We start from the raw sequence: 12,711 nt of genomic DNA on the forward strand, positions 1-12,711 counted from the left end.
AAAAGTCTTCAAGATTAAACTTGGAGATGATTTAACTTACATGGTTGCAACGCAAAGTCTAAACAAAAAAATTATGGCAGTCAAGTTGCTCAAGAGTTTTTGTTTTTGAAAGTTTGTTTCACCAGATGTAATACTGCCTTATTTTCATTGTTTTTTTTTAATGTATCATTATGTACACTTTGCATTAGATTCAGCTGGGCCCTTTGTCATTGGGCCCTTTGTCATTGTATGTCTGATATTTGAGGGGGTCAGAATTATCAGAAAAAAATGCTTTGTCAGAAAAATGCAGAAAACACATTGTTTTCTGCATATGCTGTGGGTGGGAACACTTAAAGCGCTGAAACTATCACAACTTCTGTCAACAGCAACTTTAGCCAAGCTGGAGTCAGACAAACGTACAGAAATTCCGCAGTTTGACCTGTTATGTTACCTCACATCCAATCCGGTGTCGATGTCACTCATCTTACCATTTCTTGGCTCAACTCTTGCTGTATTCAAGCTCCAAGAAAGCTTGTACTCATAAACCTCTATTAAATAACACATGAACATCAATGTTTTTATTTTATCATAACTGAATCCTGAAATGGAGAAAAAAAAGGCATTTTCAAAAGACGATTAAGCTGAAACATATATTACAATAAAAGTTTAAAGTGCATTTTCACACCTTCAGTATACAGAAAGTACATTAAATTAAAAAAATGTACACTACTTAGTAAACAAAGTCTGATGGCACCTTACTGTACAGGAATAACAAATTTTCCTGTAAAGGCCCAACATCTACCAGAAGTCTCAAACGTTTTGCCAAAGAGTAATACCAATTTAAATTTTCACTACAAAAACGAAGTCGTCCATCAGTCAAACTCGAAGTTCCTGAAAAAGGGTATTTTCCTTTATAAACTCTGCAAAATGGTACTTTCTAAACAGATTGCTACATGTTTTCAGTGTGCGTACCTACGGAGTTCACACTGAGGGGAGGTACAAATAGTGTAGCTATTTCAAGTGTACCTAAATTTGTTGTGATTTTTTTTTTTTTTCTTCAGATTTTTTTTTTTGACAAAACATTAGATTCACGTCTTCAGCTCAAAATCCAGCTCTGAGACAGAAGAGGGCGTGTCCAGGCAGCGGTATTGCATGGGTCCTCATCACCCAGTGGCAGTTTGATTGCCTATAACGCGCAGGATCTCCTTGTGGATGCAAGCGTCTTGTGTGTTGATGCTCGTGTCACCAACCTGTCCGTCCTCATACCTACGAGAGGAATACCATCACTAGCAATCATCACAAGCACTCACGGATAAGCAGTCAACCTTTTTCACCACCTCCTTAATGTGCTTAAAAGCCATCTTTGGGAGGAAAACCACAACAGCCATTTATTTGTGCAAAAATGGTGCACAAGGTGGCGATGCAGTTGTTTATGTAACCTTGCCCCAAGCGCAGTTGACAATAATCTCAGACGTGCCGACAGCATGGTTTTCAACCTGACTGCACTAGTGACTTGTCCGGTGTAGGAGTGGTATGAAAGATGGTCATGTTGGTCGTGCACAGTTGAGAAAACCCACAGGGCAGTGACATTCTGAATTTGACAAAACTTGACATTTATGCAATGAAAACAAACTGTCAGGACAACTGTGGTCCATTCGGCAGCATAAAGCTGCACCAGCGAATACTGAACTTGAGACGGGAAATGTTTGTTAAAAAAGAAACTAATTGACAGTGGGACCATGAAGTGGGCTCATTTAAAAATGATTCTGACAATCTGAAAGCAACACATGAGTAGCATAGCCTACCCATGTTAAGAATATAGCTGTAATGATTTAAATTTCACTTAGTCTCACTTACACATAAATCCATTCCACCAATATCATTGAGCTATTCTGACTGTAACAGACCTTCCAGATACATTGATACCTTGTTATATTTAATCTTAAAAAAAGGCAAAAGTTAATGTAAAATAAATTACTCCTTGGTAGCTAGCCAGATGACTTCCTGTACTGGAGATTTTGTATACCTATACCATATATAGATTTTAACTAAGTATCTTGTTAGCTAACTCACTCAGGCAAACTAAATTGATGTGAAATGGTAAAGACTACTGAAATGGTTGCTGTCCAAAAAAACCTGATAACCTACTTAGGTTAGTTATGAAGCCTTAAATTCTATTTTCTACTGTACTGAGTTTGCACTGTGATAAAATGTGGGTTACCATAGATCTGTACAAAATGGCATTAACATCTTAAAACTAATTTATCCAGTTTTCTCAGAAAATGTCTTCAATATTCTGCAGATACATACTTGCTGATGTACAGAAGAACACTGAAGTCATGTAGAAATGTATAATTTAGTAATTAATGTAATCTAATTATAATTTAATAATTTGATTAATATAATTTATCATTTTGACTTTGGTCCGGAAAATTTTGGCTTGCTCTTGACTGAAATTTGAGTGAAAGTTTCAACTTCAATCATGAAAATGTTTTCTGAATATTTTTTGTAATAATAATATTTTGGTTTATTTAACATTTAAAGTTTAAATAATTCAATAATACTTATTTTTAACATTGCCGCAATGCTCCTCTACACTGACATGGATTTGCTACGGACAAGAGTAATGAATGGTGTTACATCCATGGGTCAATACTTACACAAAGAAAAATCTGGTGCAGACGTGATCTGTGTTCGGAACTACCCAGATGTCGCCGTGCTTGTGCAGATCAGGAGAAGTAATAACTGGAAAAGACAGGATCACTTCAGTCTTCAGACATTCTTTATCTGGTTGTCAATTTCATGATGTCAAGACACAAGCACACATACCTTCGCATAAGGCTATGCACTTCAGATTCCGACTTTGCAAAAACTGCGGCTGGTGCCCCTTCTTCTGTGACTGTGACAAAACATAGCAAACATCAGAAAGTTTTCACTCCCATATGGGCAGAGCACATCCTCATGCACACTTCAAAGACTGAAAAATCTGCACAATGTTTTTTTTTTTTTTTTTTTTTTTTGCATGGATTCATTTTCTTGGCTGAGTTTGTGCATCCAAACTCTCCAGTGTTTTCACCTGCAAGTTAATGTTGGTCTTGCTGTTAGCCGCTGTGTCGTCCTTCGAAGCAACTTTCTGCTGTTTTTTATTCATCCCTGGAAAAAAAGGTTAGATTTTTAGCTTTAGAGACAGTACATCCACACAGCATTCATATATACAGTGTCACCTGAAAATGGTTACATTGGTTCATACTTAATTTTGTATCTATTGCATGTCAAAATACATTTTATGGAGCTGTTCAGTATGAATTATAACTAAGTAATAAAGCCTTCAACATATATCTGAGAAAAATATAATTTGGTGTATTGAATATTAAAGATTACTTTTTGCAAACAATGTAAAGTTGACAGTGGATATAAATATGCAACACTGACCTGAGTAACCAAAGGAAATGCTTGACAATGGGCTGAGATAGATTCCACTCCCATAGATGGCGCCATGGAGCTACACAACAACATTGGAACATTAGAAACGTCTGGAGAAGCTACTTTTAACTTCCTGTCCTGGTAGTATGAACAGGGAAACATTCTACTTATGTGCCAGTGTCTATGGTAGTAACACTAAAACATTACCTGTAAAACAAGTGAGACTCTCATATATAGTAGATGCAGTGAATAGTATTTTAACATGTTGGATTTTTCACAGTGAACATGCATAATAATACATTAACCTTATAGTAAATATTTGAATTGGTAGGAAGGCCCATTCAAATACTGATGCATTAAAGGCTTCACAACTTTGCTCAGGAAGAATTTTCATGATCATTCAAAAAGCAAAGCCCATGAGGGTTTGTACCTGGGAAGTACCTTTCAAGTAGAATTGGCCCATTTTGTCTCTATACTTAAAGCAAAAGACTGTACATAAAAAACATTACCCTAAAGATGACAGTCACCTTTAGTTAAACCAACACTGTGTACATCATCCCTGTGACAGCTGGGTAGGCTAGCATGTCTGGAAACACATGCGTGTTAGGACGCAAAAGCTCTTTTTACCTGGAGTCTTGTGTTCGATGCGACAACCAGACCATTCCTCAGTATGGAGTGCCAGTTCTCTATGTGAGAACCACTGACAAGGAAAACAACAATCAAAATAAAACAAGAAACTTGCTTATAAAAATGTCATTTTTTCCAATTCATAATAGTGTATAATAAATACAAGTGGATGTGTGGCCTTGTCTTAAAACCTAAATCATTACCTCAGCAATTAGTAAAGAAAAAAGTAGCAACAAATATGATTTCCATGTACAAGGAAGTGAGCAGTTACTTTGTTTTTAAAGCCACATGTGAATAATTCAGATTTTTCTGTGAAATGGTTTTATGCAATATTAGCTATATTTATAATAGCAATCACATCATAAAAAGTCATATAGCATCTAGCATGTTTTCACCATAAAGGCCATGGCATTAATATATTGTTATTTAAGTAGGAAAAATGAAAGTGTGGAATATATTAGGAACATATATTAAAACAGAAACAAAAAATATGATTCAGAGTAACTATCTGGCAATATTTAAAAAAAAAACATATAACACATAAAAAAACACTAATAACAACTGTTCCACCCACTGAAATGCAAAGGTACTTCCGAAGAGGTTTTTGGCAGCTCTGAAGTTGGATTCTTTGGCGGGTGGACTGCAGAGCAGGAGGAACTGGTGTGGCGTGTGCATGAACTTCAGTTGCTGTCGTGGTGACAGAAACGAGATGTAAGCGCATTTCATGTTTCATACATTAAGCTGTGCTTATTGCTGTTAGTACTCGGGAGACTTCAGACTTCACAGGAATATTTAATATTTAAAGCACACAGAAAGTTAGACTGGGGCAAAATGAAATCCAAAAGTGAAATTAAATTTGTCAACTGGATGCACACTTACAGCTAAAGTGTCTTCTAAGCACAAAATAGTTCCGCATAACCTCTCTGGATTTTTAGCTGAGTTTGGCTTCACACTTGCTTTGCGGTTGCTCAAGAAAAGTACCACCCTCAATTTAGTGGCCACGGCAGCCAGGATCACTACAGCACTGAACCACTTTCATTGCAACCAGTTTGAAAGGAAAATATCAGGAAACAGAGGGAATATTAACAGGAAAGCAACTGGAAAGTGTGACCTGGATGCATTCCTACAAAGAAGTTGTTGACCAGTTTTCATTTGTTAGGATGGTACTTTATGGACATAGAAGCTAAGATTCAGACACTGTATTGATATGTTTACTCAAAATTACATACACCATCTACCCAGTGCTGACAACTCTTGGAGTTACAGAAAATCATGGTGATACAAGAGTGTCGCATGGCAGCAGTGTAAATTGCTAATCAAGCCTAAGGGTCACTGGAAAGCAATGAACTGCTTTCCATGACAGGGATTACATTAAGTACTTTGAATCAAAAGCAGGGAGCCGGCTATGGGAGATTCAGATATTGATCCAGGCAGTCACACTAGCACATCCTTTTAGAACATAATGAGTCCATGATGGGGTGTCCTGTGTTGTGTAATCTCTGAACGATTTTGAACTTGACTGAAACCATACTTGCATAACAATCATTCAAGCACACATTTGTTTAGAATGACAAGAAATCATTAATGGCCATGTTGATCCACAGCTCTGATTAAAACAGTGGTGACATGATGATACAAAATGTGAGATTACTTACTCTGTTTACTGGTAGTTTAACTATATGTGACCTGTTGCTGGATATCACCCTGAAAAGAAATGGAGTTCATTATTGCATTCAGTGGTAACACCTGAAAATTTCTATGTTTAGGCTGAAAATACATTCATTAGTTTCATACAATGTATTTTTTGTGTTCGCATGTAACATTAATGCCATATCATTGAATAGGGTGTTTTTCTGGTCCAACATACAGAGGAAAAGACAACAGTCAGAAGAGATATGTGAGTGTGTATGTTCATTTATACTGTCTGGGTAAATTGTGAGTAAATACTGAATCACACATACATCTGCTGAAGACTGCTGCTGTTTGAGGTTGTGACCCCCTTCAAACATACAGTCTCACGCTATCATTTCCATGGTCCATGTTCTCATAGAACACAAATAGAGCTGTGATACAGAACAAGTTCTGCACAGCGCTACATAGTAGAGCCCGACCGATAAATCGGCATGTCGATATTATCGGCCAATATGAGCTAATTGCAGATAAATTGGTATCTGCGTTTATAACAGCCGATAAATGACAATTAAAAAGAAACGGAGAGACGGAAGATGGATCCTTCAACCATGTTATGAGTGTTGTCATTGTGTAGTTTGTCCACCAGAGGGCACACTGCAACTCCACTGTTGGCAACACACGTGTTTGGAACGCCACAAATCACAACAATCAGCTGACCTAAGCAGAGTCGAGCAGAGTAGCCCACGATGGAGATCATCTGTGTTCATGGTAAATTAATAATTGTCACGTGAAATACATTGCTTAAATAATAATAAATATCCCCCATCACTTCTCCTCTTAGCCTAAATAAGCCTGACACCGTTCATGTCAGCCATGCCTGGTTTTGCTGCAGTAACGTGAAAGCCGGTACCGTCAGTCAAACATCAAAATTACGTTTAAGTTACGGTAGTTGAGCGGTGTAGGCTAAGCTGTTGACAAACTTGATTGTAGGTTTATTTATTAAACAGTGTGGCAGTTCTAGCAAGTAAACAAACAACGGTCCTATCATTTCTCCCTCATCACTTCTAAAAATTCTCTGGCAACATCGCTTACAGCAGCTTATAATGCTGTCCATTGCTAAATTAGGTTACCCACAAACCGCTAACGTTAATGAGCAGTTAAACTATAGCGTTTAACTTATTCTGCGTAAATGAAACAATGATAAATATATCTGCGACTCGCATGTCTGTAGTTAGTCGGTGCATTGGAAATTACTAACTCTTTCGCACATAGTCACACCGGTGTGATTAGCCGTTTAGCACGTATGCTAAAACTAGTGCGATTAGAACACTAGATTGGAGAAATTCTAGCTAATTTCAGCTTTGAGGAAACAGCGATTTAACTCTAAAAATATAGCAAATGCTAACTGAAAACTATGAGAAACTTAATAACACTTATGAAAACATAACAAACCACACAACACGCGCCCTATATAGCATAATTGCTCTACATAGCCCTGAATTTCCCCAAGGGGATGAATAAAGTATCTATCTATCTATTTATCTATCTATCTATAAAAAATAAGTAATGTGCAAAAGGGTTAAACCAGAGGGGACACGTAAATAAATGTGAGCTGAACGAGTATCTAACATGGTTTGGTAACCAAACAAAGTTATCCAGCTTCTCTTTCAAACATGTACTGTGAAATCCCAAAGTCGCAATTCCTCGTTGCAGACAGTCATGTAGTATTAGATGCATTCATTGATGCATTATGTGTTTCTGGAAAATAAAACTGAATATCGGCCGATATATCATTATCAGATTTTTACAGCCTCAAATACTGAAATCGGTATCGGACTTAAAAATCCTATATCGGTCGGACTCTGCTACGTGGCGCCTGTGAATTTCAGAGTGACTCACAGAACGGATTCACAGAAAAAGGGAACACATGCCCGTTCATTCTATTTCCGAGACCGTGTCCATTCACAGAGGATACGTTCCAGAGAACCATGACTCTATATATACTGCACTGTGGCATTAAAACATACTTGCGGACAAATTGGTTTTGTTCCTGACACAAACAAACCCATTTTCAGTATGAAAAGAATGTAATTTTGCTGTAACCACTGTATTATGTACATTTATGTAATGATGCGATAAATGTGTGTAGTATGTGATATGAATGTGAGAGTGTGGATTAGTACTGTGCTGTAGGGCCTGCGCTTAAAAACAGGGAGTGACAGCTGGCGCAGACAACTGTGAATCCCTGAAACCTGAAAATGGCAAGGGGTTTCTGTTTTGCTTTTAAATCCCAAATCAAATTGGAACAGATAATAACATATGCACTACTTTTTTAGATAAAAAGTGAAAAAATAATAAATCTTTCATTAGTGTCCTAAGTCTACAAAGTCATCAGGCAAAAATGGAATTGTGTGTGGTAATTTGCCAAAAATCCTAAGAACCCCCTTTTCACCATTACATTGAAGAGACTTAAACGGATTTCATATGAGAAGGGCCCGGCCTGAGCTACTGTAGTGTGGTAGGGAAAGAGTTTAAAGTACCACTGCAATAAGGGATGAGCTAGTGGGTCATGCTTGTCCATCTGCTTCTTAATTTCCAAGTAAGGTGCCTGCAATGAGAGTCATTCATTTTAATCTTTATCACTGAATATCAATAAAGAATACCGAAAAACGATGATGAAGAGAAAGAGTGAACTATTCTCTAATACAAGCCAGCAGTATAAATAAACACTAAATTATGACACCATGAGCTGGCAACATCTGAAAATATGCAAGCTCCTCACCTGGGTCATTTCTCTGATAGATGTAAGGCTATCAAGGGCTCTCATCACTCGATCATAGTCCTTTTTCTGAAACAAATAAAGCACAATCAATGTGGCTGCTTTGAAAAATGCAGAGAGCTAAGAGTACGCTAATGCAAGTTCTCATTTTTGCAGAATGCTGCACTTTTCTGCAGTTTTCAAAGAAAAGCAGATTAATCACTACTGTATCACTACCGCAAAGTTTGCAGCTGTATTGTTTTCTGTTGAAGTCATTATCCAGACAAAAGTCAATAGGGTCCACTGGGATGTGTAAACCTCAGCATACAGTATACAAGTCCTCATGTGTTATGTCCTTGCATGCTTGCTGTCTAATATACTTTTTACTTTTAGTCTTCTGCTTTCATTTCCTTGGTCTTTACATCGTGAGACACAACAGGTCAATTTGATGGTGAGGTTTCAATGAACAAATTTTGTACACATACTGGGGAAAATGGAAGAAAAAAACCATAAGCAACTGTCAACAGCAAGAGAAGCACAAGGCAGAATTGCCTGATATGATTCAGATTCATTAATACTAAAGCAACAACATCAAACTTATAACTCTCACTTCTTGTGACTCAAAGTCATCTACACAATTGAATGCCGCCACCCACTTCAGTAGATAATTGTGACATGCTTTACAAAGGAATATTCCAGAGCATAAAGACTCTATTGAGGGAACACACACCACATACCCATTAGCCGCCCTCTTTATCAAGGGACAACACACACTTGATGACCACAGACAGGTCAGGTAAGGAGGTGAAATATAACACACGGCCATTCACTTGTGGCTTGACTACTTGCACTTCTGTTTATTATTACATTCAGCACCATTCACTGTTCACTGCTTTAATTTTCTGTTGTTATTCTGAGTTTTGATTGAAAATAATTTATTTTGTTTGAGCACTATGCAAGACAGACGCAACCTTTGAGGTATAAAGAGGTGCTGCCCTACATGAAAGAAATAAAGACACTTCTTTGAGGTACACTCTCCTATCTATATTTAAAAATGGCAAACCTTTTGTAGAGGGTTATGTGGGCAACATGCAAAACATTAGGCCTGCATAACATTTCCATTACTATTGGAATTAATGCTTAACAGACTGAAATGACTATTGACAGACATCTGTTTTGATAACATGAAGCATTACGGAGTAACTATACTGGCCTTTATTGGGTTATAAACAACTTTCAATGTACCTCTTTTAAGTGAAGTACTATCTTGTTGTTTCTCCCCAATGAATAGTGGCAATGGTAATAATAATAATGTATTACAATGACCTAATAATGAAACAGAGGTAGACATACCCGTGGGTTGAAGGCCAGTGTTTGAGAATCGTTGGGATCGACCACAGAAGGATATGGCTCAAAAATCAAGACTTTCCTGGGTGACTCAAGTGCAGATCGGCACATGGAGACCAATAAATCAACAACCTGTAAAATAAGTGCAGCGTCATGTTTACTCTGAACAAATGACCCATTTCCGTCCTTAATCACAAGATCTGCCTGCTTTAATCTGTGAATCACAACGATGTTGCTTCCCATCTGAATAACAGGAAATATATTAGGATGTAGCCGCTTTTCCTCAAAAAATGACAGAGTAAACAGTTGATATACGATTCATATGGTGGGGATGCACACCTGAAGAGATTCATGGGACAATACACTGTCTGCAAATGATTAACGTTAATGTAACTGTTAAGTAAGAACTAAGCCTCATTTGGGTGGTACAGGTACATGTAAGAATGTACAGATTATCTCTGTTTTGTCAATATTGCATTTCTGAGACAACCTAGAATGTTATGTCCTAAGACATTTAGGGCTAGATTCACAAACCATGTGTACACATTTTTAAGTCAAGTCAATTTGGTGAGAAACTGAATTTAAGAATTGCATATCCACAAACTGAAGACAACAATTTTTTTCTTCACTCTGTTAAAACTCTTTTCAAAATAGCCTCTAGTGTTGCTTTCCTCTGTAATTATATTCTGTCTCAGTAGTGAAATCTGGGACAATTCACAACAGGACAGTTTTATCTGACTGATCAAATAAAACACATCAATCGGTTTTCCTCTTGTTTCTACTCCACTGCAAAAGAGGGAAACTTTTCTTTCTGCCAAATTGGCCCCAGACAAATGCATACAATGTGTGGACTGTGCGTTACCTGGGCTCCTGTGGCGATCTCATCTGCAGCCTCATTCATGACCCCCAGGGTTTGGAAGGCAAACACACAGAGCTCCCGCTCACAAACCGTGGGCTACAAAGAAAGTTACCAGGACTGCATGAGAGCCATGAATATCAAAACTTCTGCCATGTGTCATTTTGGTGGACACACACAGGACCAGCTTCAACTTCACATATCTACAAAATGCATCAGAACCTGACAATGTTAAAATGGCAGATGGTCCCAAACATGCTAGGAGTATGACTATACAATTTCCTAAAGAATATGAATAAAACTAGGTGATTTTGTAGGTCGTCTCTCTGAAACACAATGCACCTACAGTACTGACAATGACAGCGAGTAGAGTGTTTGCATTGGTTTGTATCTGTCACATGGACAGCTCCACCCATTACGAGGTATGTACACGAAGCATGAGTTGTTCATCTCTACTGAACATTCAATAACAGGTGGTAGGTGTTAGTGAATTTATGAAGTGCATTAAGTGTATGCTCCATCAAAAAGCAAAGCACCCAAAAACACTGTAATAATTACCCCCGAAAGGTTATTCATTTCACCGCAATGTACGTCTGTACATCTTTGGCAGTGTCCTTCAGAAAACATTGACCTTTGACAGTGTAAACCAGGAGAGTCATTTCCATGGGGCATTCTGTTTGCTTTTCAAACTCGGACGAGTATCTTGTGGGAAGAGTTCCATTTCCAGCGACCAGGGAGAGTGTCCAAATGCAGCACAGTCATTTAATAATCAGACTAAACACATCATCCATATTAATGCAATCAAGCATAGGCATAACAGAGACAATTGGTACCGCATTTGTCCTGTATCCAGAATGTATATGCCATTTATATTATGTGTTATTAATCATTATTACTAATATTACTGACGGTAAACAGTCATACTTGAGATACTAAAGGGCCATTCATCCCTTCTCTAACAACGTCCATATCATAAGAAGTGGAACACCCTAATCAGAACCTTTCATTTAGTTGACACGCCATAACCCTAAATTAATTTGTTGTGTAGTTTCCCATTCGCAGAGTGTATCGAAACCAACGGTACACGTAGAAGCAGTTTCCGGGGGTATTACTCCCTGTAAATAATAATAATCCCTTTATTTAAAACCAGTTATGTAACTTCTGAGAAGATTAATAGAACATTTTGGATGGAAATATAACCCAAACTAATCAAATTTTCTTCTTGTCAGTTGATCTTTGCAGATTATTTGTGCAAATTTGAAACTGTGTAATACCACAGACAGAAGGATTAGGAGTCAGCATGTCCACTGAGATGCTCCTGCGCGTTCTAGCAGAAATGAAAACCACACCTCTTTCCGCCTCCGTCATTACAGCACCAACATTTCTTCCTCTTTGTTCTTCATTTAGAACAGGAACCAAAAACATCAGACCCACCAATCACTGGATTAATTTAGTCAGTAAAAATTGTCACTGGTTAGGTACCATTAGGGACAAACCTTAGTTTACAGACTGGAATAATCTCCTTCGTTGTATTTAACGTAAACAGACATGGTTATAGGTACATGGGATGAAAAATATATTAATTCCACACTCCAGTGCATTTAATGACCGTCCAGTGCTTAAACACGAGGCTCTTATGCATACTGAAGAGATTGTATAAAACGCTTCATCACACAGATTATAATGTGTATTAACATCTTTTTTGTACTCTCTAAAAGAGCTAAGGTCATACAACATTAATTATCAGATGCACTGCACTAAAACAGGCCCTCTCCATGCTTCAGTGGCAGACAGTCAAATGAATTTACAATATTGACTATTTTCAAAGCTGTTCCACATCATATTGCACAAACAGTTTGAGTTAACAAACCTGATATGAATGAATTTCAGCAATGAAGCCAATTATACAATACAGTGTCAGGTACAGAATTTTTTTAAGTATTGGAAAAACTTTAAAAAGTCCCCTTCTCTCATCAAACTCCATCAGCATGATGTAACTTCTAATTATCCCGTGGGTCAAAGTTTACCTGGGTAAATGCCTGACAGTAAAAAAATGTGTATGTAGGGCAAAAATCTACAGTGAAATAAT

The 12,711-nt window shown here is 37.6% G+C and overlaps 1 protein-coding gene across 1 annotated transcript in view; it reads right to left on the reverse strand.

The window, feature by feature from the left end:
- Window positions 1–851: 851 nt before the first annotated feature.
- The window catches only part of parp8 (poly (ADP-ribose) polymerase family, member 8), a 46,118-nt gene continuing 34,258 nt past the window's right edge, over window positions 852–12,711 (reverse strand). The window contains exons 15-26 of the mRNA XM_036527828.1: window positions 10,629–10,721; window positions 9,773–9,898; window positions 8,444–8,509; window positions 8,202–8,269; window positions 5,685–5,733; window positions 4,604–4,716; window positions 4,030–4,102; window positions 3,412–3,481; window positions 3,056–3,132; window positions 2,809–2,878; window positions 2,640–2,724; window positions 852–1,245 (exon numbers count right to left, since the gene is read on the reverse strand). Of these exons, the coding sequence (XP_036383721.1) occupies window positions 1,143–1,245; window positions 2,640–2,724; window positions 2,809–2,878; window positions 3,056–3,132; window positions 3,412–3,481; window positions 4,030–4,102; window positions 4,604–4,716; window positions 5,685–5,733; window positions 8,202–8,269; window positions 8,444–8,509; window positions 9,773–9,898; window positions 10,629–10,721 (993 nt within the window). The 3' untranslated portion in view covers window positions 852–1,142. The remainder of the gene's footprint in view (window positions 1,246–2,639; window positions 2,725–2,808; window positions 2,879–3,055; window positions 3,133–3,411; window positions 3,482–4,029; window positions 4,103–4,603; window positions 4,717–5,684; window positions 5,734–8,201; window positions 8,270–8,443; window positions 8,510–9,772; window positions 9,899–10,628; window positions 10,722–12,711) is intronic.

This window comes from Megalops cyprinoides, chromosome 4 (assembly GCF_013368585.1).
Source record: "Megalops cyprinoides isolate fMegCyp1 chromosome 4, fMegCyp1.pri, whole genome shotgun sequence".
NCBI classification, from domain to species: Eukaryota; Metazoa; Chordata; class Actinopteri; order Elopiformes; family Megalopidae; genus Megalops; species Megalops cyprinoides.